This window comes from Microcaecilia unicolor, chromosome 7, assembly GCF_901765095.1.
Source record: "Microcaecilia unicolor chromosome 7, aMicUni1.1, whole genome shotgun sequence".
NCBI lineage: Eukaryota > Metazoa > Chordata > Amphibia > Gymnophiona > Siphonopidae > Microcaecilia > Microcaecilia unicolor.
The window spans coordinates 274,413,223-274,432,257 of record NC_044037.1 but is presented as its reverse complement, the minus strand read 5'-3'; the positions used below and the strand labels follow the sequence as shown (position 1 = coordinate 274,432,257).

General features: G+C 41.9%; 1 protein-coding gene across 1 annotated transcript in view; it reads right to left on the bottom strand.

The window, feature by feature from the left end:
- Window positions 1-1,109: 1,109 nt before the first annotated feature.
- DDX18 (DEAD-box helicase 18) overlaps window positions 1,110-19,035 on the bottom strand; it is a 37,359-nt gene continuing 19,433 nt past the window's right edge. The window contains exons 9-14 of the mRNA XM_030209827.1: window positions 18,800-18,961; window positions 16,058-16,210; window positions 14,053-14,166; window positions 13,794-13,850; window positions 4,508-4,685; window positions 1,110-1,601 (exon numbers count right to left, since the gene is read on the bottom strand). Coding sequence (XP_030065687.1) covers window positions 1,456-1,601; window positions 4,508-4,685; window positions 13,794-13,850; window positions 14,053-14,166; window positions 16,058-16,210; window positions 18,800-18,961 — 810 coding nt within the window. The 3' untranslated portion in view covers window positions 1,110-1,455. The remainder of the gene's footprint in view (window positions 1,602-4,507; window positions 4,686-13,793; window positions 13,851-14,052; window positions 14,167-16,057; window positions 16,211-18,799; window positions 18,962-19,035) is intronic.

The window sequence follows — 19,035 nt, the reverse complement described above, 5'->3', positions numbered from 1 at the left end:
CTGCCAACCCTCCCCCGCTGACGTTGTTTACCTTTGCTGGCGGGGACCCCAACCCCCGCCAGCCGAGGTCCGCTTCCGCCTGCTTTTAAAAATAATTCTTCAGCTGGCGGGGGACCCCAACCCCCGCCAGCCGCCGAGGTCTTCAAAGTTCTTGTTCGTCGTCCTCCTCCGTGGCCATGCTGTACGCTGCTGATTCGGAGTCTGTCTGACGTCGCACCACGTTGTACGCACGTACAACGTGGTGCGACGTCAGACAGACTCCGAATCAGCAGCGTACAGCATGGCCACGGAGGACGAAGAACAAGAACTTTGAAGACCTCGGCAGCTGGCGGGGGTTGGGGTCCCCCGCCAGCAAAGGTAAACAACATTAGTGGGGGAGGGTTGGCGGCGGGAGGGGGGCCAGGGCGAAATCTGCGGGGGCCCAGGCCCCTGTGGCCCCACGCAGATACGCCCCTGCTATGGACCAATTTTGAGATCCTGGGGCAGAAAATACATGACACCTATAGTGTGGGAAGAGGTAGAAGCCTGTGTAGCCACGGGGCCCACAAGGAGTGCCCACAGGACACGGGGCTTGACAGTGGAAGCAGAAGATGCAGTTACCAGGAGGACAAGATACTGCTGCAAGCCAGAGAAGGCCCCATAGGGCCACCAGAGTGAGAGTGGGGAGAAGCTGAATGAAGAGACTGGGGTGGAAAAAAGGTAAAGACGGAAAAAGTTCATTTGCTCTTTTTTTAGGGGGGAGGGGGGCTGAGCTAAAATAAACAAACAATAGGGAAGGAAAATATACCACCACCATTATTAGCACACTAGGAATAAATGCCCGTTTCTGAGGGCAATGAAATGGGCTGTAGCAAGGGGCCCCCTCCCTCCGAGCTACTTGCCTTGTTCGGTGTTCGCGTCGCTGTGTGTGGGTAGGGTTTTTTTTGTTTGCTGCGCCTCCGTGGCCGTGCCTGTGGCGTTTCGGGCCTCGGGTGTTATAGCTCCGCCCTCGACGTCATGACGTTTTGACGCGAGGGCGGTGCAGACACTCCAGGGCACACCGGATATCTCGGGCGCCTCAACTTCCATGGAGGCTTCAGAACATTGGGGTTGCCTTTTATATATATAGATTGTGATAAGAAAATGGTTTCTCTTGGTCCTAAAACTTTTGGTTGGTGCCTCACATTTCTAAATACTTTTCTACCCAGTTTACCAAATTTTGAAAAAAATGTAACTATAGGTGATGCTATTTGTCGAAACTTTGTAGTGTCTCCCAGAATCAAGACACCACTAAATATGAGCAGGTATGCTGTTACTTCAAGGGATTTTTGACCGATAAAGAATAATTTCAACATTTTCGTAGTTAAAAAGCTGACCCCCTCCACAATTACGTTGGTGTAGTACATCGTATTTCCATGAAAAGTTTGTTTCCACAAAAATAAAAAATCAACAGCCCTGTTTAGAGCAGGTGTCAGGTCAGCGAGAAAACTGCCTCCTGTCCGATTTGCTTTTGTTGATGTGTTTGAAGATCCTCGACTTCTGTACATTTTTGGATTTCTGGTAGCCAAATCCTCCACCACCTCCTCTTTTTTGCAGTTTCTGGCCTTTGCTGCTGTGTACATCTGTGAAGAAACAGTCAAGGAAATCTGGGAGAATACAAGACAGTGAATTATGCAGTCCATCATGAGATCCACACGGAAGACATTTCTGCCCTGCAAGTCAAAATAGCAAAGGAAAAAAAGCATCTAATTTTTTTTTCTTTTCAAAGCATCCTTCCCTGTGTCAGTTTGTTTTAATGCAATGATTTTCAGCAGTACAGACTGAAAATATCAGATTCAGGAGACATCAGGTTAAGATGCACAAAACTATTCCTGCAGATTAAACCGGGAGTAAATAAAAAAAATAGAATTTTGTCATTTGAAATGGAACCATTAGCATTTATAACCATTTTATGAACACTACAGACAAATCTGTACAGTTGACTGTGGTGTGAATGACCCAGTTCCAACTTCAGTGTATTAAGCCATGTGAATGATGGCTTCTAAAGGGAGCAGTACCCAGCTGTATTCAAACCCACTCAGTCTGTCAAATGAACCAAAGCAAAGAGGTGACGCAAGTTGCTGAAGGTAAAGATGAGAATCTGGAATCCTAACCCACAACTTCTTATTTCAGTTGACATACCATTGATGCTTGCATAGATTTCCTCTTTTTTTTTTTTTTTTTGACCCCCGAGTTCTTCTTTCTAGCTCGATCAAAACTAGGTTGGAACCTGTCACCACAAATTCTCATTGTAGTATCCAAGGATTTTTCCCACCTTATTTATATCTCTCCACCTCATCCCCTCCCTTCCACAATATCAGCCAATGTAATCAACCCTACTAAGCTCACTGCAGCAGTTTACTTCCGTTTTACCTCTGTGCAGTACGATTACTTCCAATATAGCACAGATAGCGGCAAATTGCACTGAAAGTTAGTGGAATTTTTTTTTCTTCTCTGATAGCAAATGAAACTTTATTTACTTCTGGAGATATGAAGTTTTAATTTTCCATTAACTGATACAGGTGGAAACCTCAAGCTAGGAACACACAGCTCCAAGCACTTGGGAGGAACACAAATGTCCCTGTTTAGCATGCATTTGCATGCTATTCACATTCAGAGCTGGCAAGCGCGTTGTTACACTCGGCTCACCGGTTCTGACCCTGGGGCGCAGTAGTAGTAGTTCCTTACCTTTTCAAAGTACTACTTTTGAGAACCAAAGCAACCTTCTTTTTCTCTTACTTTTATTTACATTTTGAAAAGATACTAAGGAACAAAACAACCATTTCCAAAAATGGAGAGAATATAGAACTAGATGACACAAAATGAAGTTACCAGAAGTGAAAATTAAAAGCAACATCAGGAAATAACTGCTATTGGCTAGTCTTATGAATGCCTGGAATGTTCTTCCATGAGAACTGGTTGGGTCAAAAACAGTGACAGAATTCCAAAAGGTATGAGAGAAACAGAGGTATCCTATATAAGTACATAAGTAATGCCACACTGGGAAAAGACCAAGGGTCCATCGAGCCCAGCGGCCAATCCAGGCCAAGGGCACCTAGCAAGCTTCCCAGATTGAACATGGAATACAAGTATGGAGCATTTCCACTCACACTAAAACAAATAAGAATTAAAAAAAAAAAAAAAAAAAAAAAAGAGGCATGGGGGGGGGGGGGGGGGGGGCAGACTGCACCAGATTGCCAATTAGAACCCTAAAGACAAAGGGGAGGAGGAGGGAGATTTAACCTTCACACGGCTACAATGCTGCTGCCTTTCTGGGAAAACTGGGTGGGCCATGCTGCTTTATATTTGCCGACATTTACTACAAGAATCTCCCAGTATTTGGGATTCTGGGTCTCAGGGTCCCTGGATCCAAAGCACAGTTAGATAACAAAAGTTAACCCATTTCATCTCCAGTGTCAAAATGGAAGTTAAAAATTTTTTAATTCTTTACTTCTGCTTTAGCACTATTTCCATTTTTTTTACTTAATTCTGTATTACCACAAACTTTCTACTGCCCCGCTTTTTGTGTTATCTTGTTACATCAGATGCAAAAGAAAAATATTAGCTTAGAAGTAAAATAGTGGTAAAAAGTGAAAGCCAACTTTTAATGCAGTCTTTTTCCATTGGCCTAATAGTAAGTTGGGTCACCACAACAACCATCCTGGGCTGGGGGCCATGTAGCCCGGTTCCCTTCTCACTCTTAGAGCTACAGGCCCTGGCTCGGAGTATCTATGACTCCTCTTCAGAATCCCTAGCCCTGGATGACGCGGGCAGTGCAAATCCTGACTTGGACATTCCTGAATCTCCATTTCCCCAGCTGCAAAGGACTAAAATATAAATTAACACACGCATCCAGCTTTTCCTACATTAAGCGCGCATTTATGGAATGCACTACCACTCGACGTGAAAAAAAATGCGCGACCTAACCAACTTTCGGAAATCACTGAAGACCTGCCTGTTCAAAAAGGCATAACGCAACGATCCATCCTAATTATCAGACAACGAAACTCAAGCCTGAACTGAATAAAATCTAACTCTCTATACCCGACTACCAAAGCCTACTCTACCACGAATGAACTTTAACGCCATACCACCCGAATATGAACTCTTTATACTTGATTGCTTAATCTACTATATCACTCATGATCTTTAACACCACTTGTATCTCTCACTCCGGAATGGCGATTGCCATGACGGAACAATGTAAGCCACATTGAGCCTGCAAATAGGTGGGAAAATGTAGGATACAAATGCAGCAAATAAGTAAATAAACAATCAGAAGCCTTCTGCATAATAATATTTGAGACTTACCAACTGAGACCACTAGTCAGGCCCTCCTGCATTACATTTTGAAGGATTCCTATACCTTTCGGACCTTCCAAAATCAGAACACTCAGCAATTTTTGTTTCACGAAAAAATTTTCACAATCGTGACTGGAGAATGGTTTAACTAGAAGCAAGTAAGGGGTATCGACTGGATAAAGGATACTGAGATCAACAAACGGGGGCACCTTGAAACCGAATGACAGTGCAACCTTGACAAGGTCCAAAGTGTTAACGCTGTAGATTTGTTTGAGGGAATGGGAGTCGTAGGCCCTGATGTATGCCTTGTATGCTTCCTGGGCAGACTTGTGCAGGTAATAATTCTTCTCGATCAGCTTCTCCAACTAGAGACAAACACCATAAAAGATTAATATAGAACAGAAAATGAAAGTGGTCAAGAAATTAAATTGTATCAAAAAACAGCAGTTTTTCAATTAAAATGTTTGTGTCCATTACAAAGTTTTTTTCCCCAATACAATCAAAACAGTTTTATCTTGCAGGGAGTAAACACTATGACAAATGCCATTTGGTAACATTGTCTCAGCATATGATCGAACAGGAAGTCTAAGAATAGGAAAGTATCCTGTTTGCCTTTGCACTGGCTTGAGACATTCAGTCTTTCTTCCCATGCAAAAGAAAAATGTAAGCCGCATTGAGCCTGCCATGAGTGGGAAAGCGCGGGGTACAAATGTAACAAAAAAAAAAAAAAAGGGTTCTGTTTTGTAGTCACGAGCCCTGAGCAGCAACACTTTGAAATATAAGATTAGACTGTTACATCATGGAATTTGCTCATTAACCAAGTTTCTTTGGTTTCACAGAAAAAAGCCCCCCCCCCCCCCCAATGCTGCCTGCCTGGATCGCAGCTGGATTGGAGAAACCAATGAAGTAAGGAAGACTGCAGGGAGAGATGCAGGACACAAGAAGGACTGTTTGGGGGGTGGAGGGGGGGGGGAGAAGAAGAGGAAGGGAGAGGGAGAAATACAGGAGATGTGGAGGAATGCGGGGAGGCCATGCAAAAATAAATCCATACAGAGTGCTCATATTAAAAGCCTGTTTGGGGGGGGGGGGGGGGGGGGGGGGAGGAGGTCGCATGGATTGCAAGAACACACAGAATGTGCTTGTTATATGTGTAAAATATGGTAATTTTTCACAACAGAATAACAAGCTCAGTCTTTTAAGGAAACCTAATTACCTGTACACCAGGTATAGGTTTTTTTGAGAAGGACTTTTCTTGAAACCTTTACATACACAGTACTATTTTTCCAGTTTCATAATGGTGATCAAATTTAAAAGATACTGATAAATTCTGCAAGCCACTTTTTACAAGAAAAAGGTTACCTTAGCACAGTACAGCAATGTTGGTTAGCTGGAAAAGAAAGAAAGCTGGTCTCCGAAAGAAAAAGCTCCAATGTCTTATAAGTTCTTCACCTGGGGCGTTTATATTCACTTTTACCCACTATAGAACCTCTCTTCTCACTCTGCCAGTAATCATGGGTATTTATGATCTCTTCACCCATTTTTCAAAATCCATGTGTTATAATCGCTAGTAAATCAGCCAAGTTGCACTGTAACTGAATGTGCTTGGATGATCTGAGCACAAACTGACAATGGCTAACAGCAGGGAGAGAGGAAAAATGATTTCTGTGAAGCAAACTTGGGCTGGCACAGCACCAATGCTCTACAGGTCTCCGCACTCCCACCACTTCCACCTGCTGGCAGAAAGGGGGAACAACCTGCAAAATCTAATTTCAGGGCAGTGTGGTCTTCTAGCTGGTGCCCAAAAGCTTGGTGTAGTTCTGCAAGGAAGAGCACTTAAAAAAAAAAAAAAAAAAAATTTTGGGGAGGTGGTGTGGAAACAAATTTATTACAAAGGGTTTGAGAAGAGAAAGGACAGGAAAGAAAATAAAATAAAAGACACAAAGGTGGAAATCAAGAGAGAGAAAGATTAAATAGGTCAGAAAAAGGGGCCACACAGCAATGTCAGGAAACTGCAGATTAAGGAAGAATGTACAGGCAATGGGAAAAGAATTATACACAGAATGAATGAAAAATAAATGCAAGAGAACAATCATAAAAACAATTTGTAACAATCTCCTGTCCATTCATATTTGCTGCACAATTTTCACCTGCTGTTCCACAAGCCTTCTGTGCACAAACTACTCCCAGATCAACAGTACAGCAGCACTTAGATTTACACCAGACGATTTTCAGTCAGTGGCGGTCAGTGTTTTTATGTCCGACACTGGCTGTATTTCCAGATGCTCAAATGCCAGGCCATGTCCGGGCACCAGCACGGAACATTCAGTTGTAGGTTGGCCGCTAACACTTATTCACAAATGCAATACTCAGCCCTTAACCGCATAAGATAGGACTGCTTTTTATGATGTTATCTTATGCTCCCGGAATGTCCACTGATTAGCCGTTTTTTTTGCTTAAGTGCTAATGGCGAATATTTGCAGTTAGCAACGGACAAATGATTTATTTAAACAGCCAGGAGCCTCTCTCGGCCCTTTAAATCACTTTGAATATGAGGTGGACAATCTTTGACCAAGATCGTGGCATTTAAAATGCTGGCTAACCTTCGTATTAAAGGAGACACTTGAAAAAATATGGCAAGGTATTTTTTTTTTTGTTACATTTGTACCCTGCACCTTCCCACTCATGGCAGGCTCAATGTGGCTTACATGGGGCAATGGAGGGTTAAGTGACTTGCCCAGAGTCACAAGGAGCTGCCTGTGCCTGAAGTGGGAATCGAACTCAGTTCCTCAGGACCAAAATCCAACACCCTAACCACTAGGCCACTCCTCCACTGTTGCTACTATTTGAGATTCTACATGGAATGTTGCTATTCCACTAGCAACATTCCATGTAGAAGTCGGCCCTTGCAGATCACCAATGTGGCCGCGCAGGCTTCTGCTTCTGTGAGTCTGACGTCCTGCACGTACGTGCAGGACGTCAGACTCACAGAAACAGAAGCCTGCGCAGCTTTCTACATGGAATGTTGCTAGTGGAATAGCAACATTTCATGTAGAATCTCCAATAGAAGCAACATTTCATGTAGAATCTCCAATAGAAGCAACATTCCATGTAGAATCTCCAATAGTATCTATTTTATTTTTGTTACATTTGTACCCTGCGCTTTCCCACTCATGGCAGGCTCAATGCGGCTTACATGGGGCAATGGAGGGTTAAGTGACTTGCCCAGAGTCACAAGGAGCTACCTGTGCCTGAAGTGGGAATCGAACTCAGTTCCTCAGGACCAAAATCCAACACCCTAACCACTAGGCCACTCCTCCACTGTTGCTACTATTTGAGATTCTACATGGAATGTTGCTATTCCACTAGCAACATTCCATGTAGAAGTCGGCCCTTGCAGATCACCAATGTTGCCGCGCAGGCTTCTGCTTCTGTGAGTCTGACGTCCTGCACGTACGTGCAGGACGTCAGACTCACAGAAACAGAAGCCTGCGCAGCTTTCTACATGGAATGTTGCTAGTGGAATAGCAACATTTCATGTAGAATCTCCAATAGAAGCAACATTTCATGTAGAATCTCCAATAGAAGCAACATTCCATGTAGAATCTCCAATAGTATCTATTTTATTTTTGTTACATTTGTACCCTGCGCTTTCCCACTCATGGCAGGCTCAATGCGGCTTACATGGGGCAATGGAGGGTTAAGTGACTTGCCCAGAGTCACAAGGAGCTGCCTGTGCCTGAAGTGGGAATTGAACTCAGTTCCCCAGGACCAAAGTCCACCACCCTAACCACTAGGCCACTCCTCCACTCCACTCACATTTCTAGAAACTTAAAATGGATAAACAGCCTATATCAATGCTAGTTTAAAAAGAGACAACTTTTTGTAATTTACGTAACTTCTCTTCATGATGATAGGTAAGCTACAATCTTTAAGAAAAAAAGAAAAGGAAAAAAAAAAAGGTAGGGCTGCAATTCGATAAAATTTTTTAATTGCAGTTAGTCGCACAATTAAAAGGTACGTATGTATTTCCCACTGCAGCTCCTCATAACTCTGGGCAAGCCACCTAAACCTCCACTGCCCCAGGTATAAATAAGTTTGTAACCACAGAAAGGTGGTATATCAAATCCCATCCCCTTCCCTAAAGAGCTGAATCTCCCTCCCATCCCCAAGCTCTTCTCAAGGCTGCTGGAGCTCAGCGTCTCGGCCATAGTTTCCACCAATTATTATTATTTTTTTATTTGTACCCCGCACTTTTTCCCCACTCATGGTAGGCTCAATGCGGCAGCAATGGAGGGTTAAGTGACTTGCCCAGAGTCACAAGGAGCTGCCTGGGCCGGGAATCGAACTCAGTTCCTCAGTTCCCCAGGACCAAAGTCCACCACCCTAACCACTAAAACACTCCACCAATGGCCCTGTAAGTTCTGCTTGTGGGTCTGTAGCTCATTCCCCCTCCTCCGCTTTGGGGTTTGGCATTTGCTCCCCCCCCACGCCAGTCTATCTTAAAGGTGGTCTTCTGTTGGTCCCAGGCATGCTTTGTGAACAGGGCCCTAAGACCTTCCAAGACTGAGCCAGCCACTAGACTGGAAAATAAAAGATCCAGTGCTTGTACTTAGCATTTTACTTTCATTATGAATATAAGCCACAAATATCTGAATTTATTTTTAGAATATACACATTTGGCAAACCTGGCAAAGCATGGGATTAAAAAACAAAACAAAACCCCCAAACCAAAATAAAAACAGAGTAGATTCAACTTGTATGCTCCACTGCTACACAGTTTTATAGATAACCATGAATATTTTAATACAACCATGGTTTCTGGTTTCTGCAGAACTGCTCGTCCCCCTCCTTAAGTTTATTTATTTTTATTTTAGTTACATTTGTACCCTGTGCTTTCCCACTCATGGCAGGCTCAATGCAGCAGGCAATGGAGGGTTAAGTGACTTGCCCAGAATCACAAGGAGCTGCCTAGGCCACTCCTCCGGCTTCACTGGCTCCCAATCCCGTTTCCGTATTCAGTTCAAGCTTATCTTATTAACCTATAAATGTATTCACTCTGCTGCTCCCCAGTACCTCTCCGCTCTCGTCTCTCCCTACGCCCCCCCCCTTCGGGTACTCTGTTCTGTAGGTAAATCTCTCTTATCCGTCCCCTTCTCCTCTACTGCTAATTCTAGACTCCGTTCCTTTTGTCTTGCTGCACCTCACGCCTGGAATAGACTTCTAGAGCCTGTGCGTCTAGCCCCCTTCTTTGACCGTTTTCAAGTCCAAACTTAAGGCCCACCTCTTTGCCATTGCTTTTAACTCCTAACCTCTACTCATATGCCTTGTCCTTTATCCTCACCTATTTATTCCCTTACCCTTAATTGTTCTGTTTACCTGTCTTATCAAGATTGTAAGCTCTTTGAGCAGGGACTGTCTTTTTTGTGTATGGTGTACAGCGCTGCGTATGCCTTGTAGCGCTATAGAAATGTTAAATAGTAGTAGTAGTAGTAGAGTATAATTAATGAGCCTACAGTTCTTGCTGTAGAGGAATGGAATAACCTAGGGGTAACAGCAGCAGGCTCAGTCAGGGATACCAGGGTTCAAATCCCCCAGACACTCCTTGTGACTCTGGCACATAACTTCACCCTCTCTTCAGTATAATTTTAGATACTAAACCCTCTAGGCACAGGGAACAACCTTATATGTCTGAATACAGCTCAACTTCAGCTACCAATAAAAATCTGCGTATGCTGAACCTTGAAAGTCACAGTAATCCAGCAAGAACTAGACAGCGTGGGAACTAGCTGAGAACCACCAGACAGCAACAAATAGCATGGACCTCTGCAGCACTGTTGACTAATCTAGATAGTGTGTCATACAGTCAGAACGCCCAAGAAGCATTATAAGACAAACTACAAAAATAAAACAAGTAGTCTTGTGCGAAATGTTCCCTTTAAGTTGTGTGGGAGGCTGTCAACACTTTTCTCCCCACCAGATACACTCCAGCCATAACGCTGTCTAATCCCTGTGATTTGCAGGAGCTGCTGGCTCACAAAGCTTAAACCACTGGATGGCTTGACAGTTATCTGGCAGGAAGAATGCAAGCTGTCTCCTCGAACACTGTAGAGGAGAATCACCGCTCGTATGGATGTCCTGAATGTAATACTTTCCTAAGGCTTGTTTCTTTACCAGTTTGGCGTATAGATACACTATTAGGATTTACTATACCACCATTAACTAACTGGCAGATCATAGTGGTGTACAATTATAAAAATTAACAGCAGGTCAGAAACCGAAAATAACTACAATTTGAAATAGGAGACAGCCACTCAAACCGAGAGAGGAAGAAAAGATTTAGATATACATAGGAAAGAGGTTAAGGACGGGAGTTGGGGAATGGAGAGGTGGTGAGAAATTGTGGAAAAATCTTAGTCTAGGTGGGGTCAAATGCCTGTGCAGATTTCAATTTCTTGAAAAAGTTCGGACCGTATAGGAGAGGGAATACAGTACCACTGAAAAGGAGCAGCGACGAAAAAAAAACACAATATCTAGTAGATTCCAATTGAGAGAGCCTGGAGCCAGGAAGACATAGATTGTTATCATTTATAGGGTGGAGAAGGCGTACTGGGGAATAATGAATGGTGAGGCTAGTGAGATAAGAAGGCTGATTCTGAGGGCTTTAAAGCCAAGAGTAAGAGAGTTTGAAAGGTTATCAGTTTATCCACAGGAAGAAAATGGTGCTTCTAGAATAAGGGAGACACGAAGTAGCCTGATGGCTGTGTTCTGGAGAGATTGTAACTTACTGGGCTGACATTGTGCACAGCCCAGGTAGACTAACTGTTGTGCCATCAAAGCAACTGAACCGTCAGAGTACATAAATGAGTGTTAGCTGCATGCATATATTCACAGTAAATGAGGTTTCTTACCCAGTTTCTTTAGTATGTCTATCCAGCTTATTTTCGAAAGAGAAAGACACCCATATTTCGACCCAAATCGGGAGATGGGGGTCCAAATCTGTATAATTGAAAGCCGATTTTGGGCGTCTTCAACTGCAATCTGTCACGGAAACGGCCAAAGTTGACGGGGGCATGCCGGAGGCGTGGTGAAGGCAGGACTGGGGTGTGTTTATCGGCCAAGGAGAGATGGGCGAGTGGGTTTTGGGGGGCTCAGCACCCAAGGGAATGGAGCTATGGACTTTAGAGGTAGTTTGCTTTGTTTTTTTAATTGTTACAAGTGCCCCCTAGGGTGCCCAGTTGGTGTCCTGGCATGTGAGGGGGACCAGTGCACTACGAATCCTGGCGCCTTCGGTTTCCATTATCGCTGAAAAACGATACCGCCCAGCTCAAATCCGCACAAATCCGATGCATTTGGCTGGCACAAACCGTATTATCGGAAAAAAGATGGACGCCCATTTTTTTTCAAAAATACGGTTTGTCCCGCCACTTCACGTACCCGTTCTCGGAGATAGACGCCCATGGAGATGGGCGTTCGCGTTAGATTATGCCCCTCCATATGTACCCACTAATCTATTAGATGAGTTTTCACACACTTCTGGTATTAAAAATAATCCTAACATAATGTGCTAGTTTGTCAAGAAGAGGAAATGCATAGCAGATGTTGAGCAAGTGTTGAAATTAATACATTTTTTGACATTTAAAAATAAATTCTAGGGGTCTCAAAATCAGGATTTTAAGCTAGACTAGTTGAAACCTGCTGTACAAATATGTGGAACAGGATGGGGAAGAACCAAAAAGCAAATGGTCATTATCAAAAGGAGGGAGTCAAGAAAGGCATGCATGGGATTGAAAAAAAGAATAAGAAAGCATTTAAGGACATCAACAACATATCTTTTCCATTGAACAAGTTGCTCTTTAAAAATATGGTCAGCCGGGAATTTATTCTCAAATTCTGTTACATAAAGATTTGCAATGGATGGAGCCACTGAGGCTCCCACTGCCGTTCCCTTGATTTGCTTATACAAATGTGCCCTCAGACACAAAATAATTTTCTTTTACAGTTATACTGGCTAATTCAATAATAAATTCTGTGGGAACTGTTTTACAGAAATCACATGAGGATACTCAATACTTCAGTTTAGGGAATATTGGTCTATAGAAACTCGATGTCCATTGTCACTAGGATGTTTTCATATTTCACGCCCTCTAAGATATTAATAGTAATATGAGATAAGTCTATTGTGTATGACGGAATATGTGGTTATCATGGGTCTCAAAAATTTATCAGTGAAAATGAGCAATTGTTCAAGGATAAACCCTATACCAGACACAATTGGTCTACCATCTAGAGATGTAATAGATTTATGAATCTCTGGAAGTGTGTAAATAATAGGAATGATAGTATTTGTTGAAAGTTGATAATCCTATCAGTGATAAATCCTACTTGTCTACTTGTTTAATCAATATGTTTGTTTTTTTAATTAACGTGTGATCACCAGACAATGCTTGATGGAAGGTATTGTCATTAAGCTGTTTCTCAATTTCAGGAATATAATCCTTCCTGTTCATTATAGTTACAACCCTGCTCTTATCTGCTTGTTTAATGACAATATTCAGGTATTTTCTTAATGATTCAATAGCTTATTGTTCTTCGGATGTGTTAGAAAAGATCCTTCTTTTTCTATCCTCTAATTTGCCTGTGTCATTTAAAAACTAGACTTTCATAGGTTTGCATTACATGATACCAGGTAGCATCCATCTACTATCATGTTTACAACACACAAATCAGTGTAATCAATTATTTTCAATTTCCTTGTTAAAAAGATCCACCCTGATATTGAATGCATTATAACATGGTGTAGGGGCAAATGACACTCCTTTTTCTAGGACTGCAATTTGTTTACTGTTCAATTTTCTATCTGACAGTTTAAATATTTTCCCTATATGCCATCTTCTACCAAAGGAAGGAAACCGTTCCAGCTGTTGAATGCCCTGTTCTGATTAGTTCTTCCATTCTGGTAGACCCTCCCTCTTATTCCATAATTGTTGAATCTCAATCTCTCTGGTTTTTGGTACTGGATTTCTCTGTCTATAGTTTTTCTAATAGAAAAACCCAATGGATTGATATTACTCCTTGGTGGTGTAATGTGGAGAGAGAGAGATATGGGGGGGGGGGGGGGGTCAAAAACCTCCTCAGAGTCATTTCTACTTCTCTTATTACTTGTTTCATAAGTGGGCCAGACGTTTTGTGTGTGTTCATTTGATCTCCATTGGGTATGTACAGATTTCTGAATGTATTTTCTTTTTATTTATATTTGTGTTTTTAATGAGTGAATATTAATGAATTAGTTACACCTGACACAGCCTACTGGTGGGTGAAACGTGGCCACGCTGGGTTGCTTTTATGCAAGATCTTTCCTTGCTAAGAATAAATGATTTTATCTTTTATATGTGATCTGCTCTTCTTACTTCTACAAATGTACTAAAAATGGCTTTTAAATAAAAATCTTGCAATTAGGCATAAAACAGTCATACCTGCGACTGAATGTCAGAAATTTTATTCCAGGAAAATTCAAATTCACTCAATGGTACCTGTGAGAAAAGTAAAATACTTTTTAGTTTTCTAAAAACACAGACAGCAAATTGAATGATATGTAAAAGCATAAGAAAAAAAAACTTTCTAAAATAGTGTTTACTAAGAGCACTGCAAGTTAAAAGTCTTAAAATAAATAAAACATTAAACTAATGATCATTCACCTCCCCACCCCCTTTCCAAAAGAAGCTCCTTCCTTACTCTGGATTGCTTCAGGTAGCGAAGGAATCCCAATTCTTCGGGCCTTAGTATCAGCAAAGCATGCCCTCTACCATTAAGGCCTCTGGCTGTCCTACCAACACGATGGATGTATTCCTTAAAAAGGGAGGGAGGGAGATAAACCAAATGGAAGTCAATTAAAAACCAAATTTTCTAGCATTTTATGAGCTGGCATTAAGGGAAAACCAGTCAGGTCAGTCAAGCACTGGAAAACAATACAACTAAGCTAAGGCAGGGGGTAGGTGGGCACAATTTCCAGGACTGGAAGTTAGAGAAATAGGAACCACAGAAAAGATGGACCCAAAAAAACAAAGAAAAAAAGACCAAAACAAAAAAAAAAAAAAGAAAAGATGGACCAAATGACGTGAAGTCCTTTGCTGCTCAACTATTCTATTCAAATAAAAACTTGAGAAAAACTGTACATGTTTTCAGTAAACTCTATTACAGTTTCTGCAGTACTTAAACCACACTATATATCTGTCAGAGAGTGCTTTTTCTACTGGTACAACTTGGGGCTCATTTTCAAAGCAAGCATCACAAGATCAAAGGTGTGTAGGTGTGCCAAAGCCTGGATATGATTGCTTTAAAAATTTTGGGGGTCTTTGGGAGGTGGGTAGAGGAAAGGAGAAGGTAAGACACGGTTTCTTTGATTTTTTTCACACAAATGGGGATTCAGTTAGCCTGCAGTAGATGCAGGACTACAGATACTCAGAGTTTGCTGTAGATGTTGCTGTTACCTTCACAGGACCTAGCTTGAGTAGCAAAGTTGTACTGGTTGTAGGTGGCAATGCAGTCGATGAAGTAGGGCTTCTTATAATAAATGTTTACAAAATGTACTGTTATTTGGAAATAACTGGAAAATCAACTCAATAATTAAGAAAAACAAGAGCATACAGAAAACCACTAATTTTACATTTTATAAACAGCTACAATCAGAAGCCCTAATTACAATTCAAGACAGTGTGTGTGTGTGTGTGTGTGTGTGAGAAAGAGGATGATGTGTTACAAGTCTTTGTAGATTTAGGCTCCATCACCCCTTGGCCTTTACCAGCACATTCTGTTTCACCTAACGAACGGTACTGTAGCTCCCTAAAGCTAGTGAAGGCATGCGTTCAGGTAATCAGATAAAAAAAAGCCATCTTAATTTTTGTTTTTGCTGACATTTATTTCTACACATTAAGTAGAGAGGTGGTAGCCGTGTTAGTCCACTCTTAAAGGTTATCAATAGAAATCAAACAAAATAAAACATGGAAAAGAAAATAAGATGATACCTTTTTTATTGGACATAACAATGCATTTCTTGATTAGCTTTCGAAGGTTGCTCTTCTTCGTCAGATCGGAAATAAGCAAATGTGTTAGCAGATAGTATATATAAGACATCAAAGCATTACTTTGACAGTCTGACAGAGTGGGAGGGTGGGGGTATGCATGGGGACATCAAAGCATTTCATTGATATTCTAACAGGATGGGTGTTGGTAGGTGAGAGGAGGGTCTCTGTTTATTACCCTCCTCTCACCTACCAACACCCATCCTGTTAGAATATCAATGAAATGCTTTGATGTTCCCATGCATACCCTCACCCTCCCACTCTGTCAGACTGTCAAAGTAATGCTTTGATGTTTCTCTTATATATACTATCTGCTACCACATTTGCTTATTTCCGATCTGACGAAGAAGAGCAACCTTCGAAAGCTAATCAAGAAATGCATTAAGTTATGTCCAATAAAAAAGGTATCATCTTATTTTCTTTTCCATGTTTTATTTTGTTTGATTTCTATTGATAACCTTTCTACACATTCAAACCACGTTCTTACATTAACATGCAAAACAAAAGTGAAATTGGTCAAATGCCCTCAAGTTATCAGTACTGAGTCACTGGACTAAGGATTAGGAACCGTAGCCCAGGACCAACTCCGGATGCCTGCTGCTGACACTGCTAGAAATAATATCAGAGAATGGAACCACATTTAAATTCACATGGTTTACCTTTGGATCATCAGGTGGGTCGTACTGTACAATCCAGTCTACCTCTGGAATATCCAGCCCTCTGGCAGCTACATCTGTGCACAACAGTATTCCAGAATCTGCATTACAGAACTGGAAAAACGTTGTGGTGCGTTTGGTCTGCTTTTGCTTACCCTAAGTGCACAAATAACATGAACAAACATGAACAAAGCTGCCCTTTGCCACACATTAACTATTTCAACCTCCATAACTTGCAGATTTCCTTATCTTGATAGAATTCAAACTTCTAATGGTACTTGCTACCGAACATTGATTCAACTCACACCATTAGCAAGTAAAGCTCTCTGTTATAATAAATTATATATTGCAGGAGGAAAGAGACTTCAGATGCTCTGCATTCACTATTTAACCTTGTATTTTCAGTGAACGACTAGCTGCTCAGTATCTACGACTGAAGATGACTCTTCTTAGTGTGAATAACTTGCGAGCGCCTCATGAGTCAAAAAGCCTCCTACATATTAGAGCCCTATTGTATATACGGGTTTTCAATATTTAAGCACTCTGTGTTCTGTTAGAGTTACGACAACGGCACTTGTAACTCACTGCACTGAAATACCGCACACGTTCGATGAATTTAAATGCATAGCCATCAACCATGTAATGAAATGTATAAGAGGAGGAGATCGCGATAGTAAACTGGATACACAAGCTAAAAATCTTTAGCCCCTAAGGGGCTCAATAACCGCATAGAGTGGAAAGCCTTCATTTAATGGTTTCTTTAAGAAATTCCTCTTTTATTTGTTGTCTGTCCCTTTAAGAATTTCAAGTTGTTTCTGATAGGAGGACGTTGAAGGCATCTGTTTAAAACCAGACGGCCATCTTGCAGTTAGACGTCTAATACAAAAAAAAGAAGGGAGGACTCAACAAGGTAGGCAAATAATCTAATTCCTTTCATTGCTGCGTTCCTTAATTCCTCTCTCTCTAAATGCATGTATTCATACACTTTTCAGTGCACCTGCAATGGCCGAGGGCACAGCTCCTTTTGCGAAACAGGAGCTCACTGTAGAGCGTTCCGAATCGACCAAGCTGTAGTCACAGCTACAGCTCAGTAAGTGCCGTTGTCATAACAGAACACAGAGTGCTTAAATATTGAAAGCCCCATATATACAATAGGGCTCTAATATGTAGGAGATTTTTTGACTCAGGAGGAGCTTGCAAATTATTCACACTAAGAAGAGTCATCTTCAATCGAGGATACTGAGCAGCTAGTCATTCACTGAAAACACAACATTAAATAGTGAATGCAGAGCATCAGAAGTTTTTTTTCCTCCAGCAATATATAAATTATTATAACAGAGAGCTTTACTTGCTAATGGTGTGAGTCTTATCTTTATACAGCAGTCTACACTTGTGACTAAAAGGAGTGGTGCAGCCCTAGATATTGCCAGATTTTATTTTTGTTACATTTGTACCCCGCGCTTTCCCACTCATGGCAGGCTCAATGCGGCTTACATGGGGCAATGGAGGGTTAAGTGACTTGCCCAGAGTCACAAGGAGCTGCCTGTGCCTGAAGTGGGAATCAAACTCAGTTCCTCAGGACCAAAGTCCACCACCCTAACCACTAGGCCAAGATGCTGCTGGCACTTGCTGAACTGATGCAGAAAGACATCTGGATCCTTTCTTCTGGAGACTTAGTCTATGGATTGGGCTCTCTAGTTGAGTAGGCCATAGCCGTTGCTCTCCGGCGTTATCTGTAGACTGTTCCCTCTTTGAGTGGGTTGTAGGGGTAGCTTATGGTGACTCTGGGCAGGTCTCTTAAACCCTCCACTGCCCCAAGTACAAAAAGCTTAGACTTTGAACCCAGCAGGAACAAAGTACCTGCTCAGAATATGTAAGCTGCTTTGGTCGTACCATAGAAAGGTAGTATATCAAGTCCATGATCCTTGACTCTAATTGTGCAACAACTGATGCAGCAATGAGCTCCCAGAGCTTCAGCTTGTGGGATTTTTTTCTGGCGGGGCTCAGCTTTTCACCTTTGGGGTGCCTGTGGTGATTCCTAGTGGAGTGGGGAAAGGAGAGAATCTGACTTTGTAAGGGCAAGCTTGTTTGGTTGGTCAGTGCTGCCCCCGCCCCCCCCCCCCCATTTGCTTCCTGTTCTATAAGGGATGGTATTAGTGGGCTGCTAAAGTTTCATAGAGGGAGAACAGAGAGATGAAAGTAGGGCTAGTGAAAGTGTCAGTCGAGTAAGGAAAGGTTGGAGAAGTGATTTCCCACCTCCCCAGTAGAATTCCTTAAAAGCAGCTGATAAGCTTTCATTCCTTTTTACTTCAGGAATGATCCCACATAAGTACGTAAGTGTTGCCACACTGGGACAGACTAAATGTCCATCAAGCTCAGCATCTTGTTTCCAACAGTGGCCAATCCAGGTCACAAATACCTGGCAAGATCCCAAAAAAGTTCAATACATTTTATGCTGCTTATCCCAGAAATAAGCAGTGGATTTTCCCCAAGTCCCATTTTAATAATGGTCTATGGACTTTTCCTTTAGGAAGCCACCCAGACCTTTTTTAAACCCCGCTAAGCTAACCGCCTTAACCACATTCACTGGCATTCTCTATTTTCCTATTTTTTTTTTAACCTAGAAGACTCGTACATAAGGAATTACAATAAATCTAAATGTGAGGCTACCAAGCAATGTAAAGTTAAATGTTAGGCTCAAGCAAAGAGATTTTAAAAAGGTGATTAAAGAGGGAGGATACTTACATGAATGGCCATAACTGGGAGATCAATATAATTGAGGAGCTCATAATGGTATTTCACAGACATACATGAGGAGAAGAACACCATCAGCTTCTTCTTGCGGTTCTTCTTGAGGAAAGTGAAGAGCAGAAGGAATCTCTTTTCAGAAGGACAGACCACATACCCCTGAAAATGGGTTCAAGTGTTTACAAGGAGAAAAAATAATCAGCGATGACCATCACACATATGCAGGTATACAA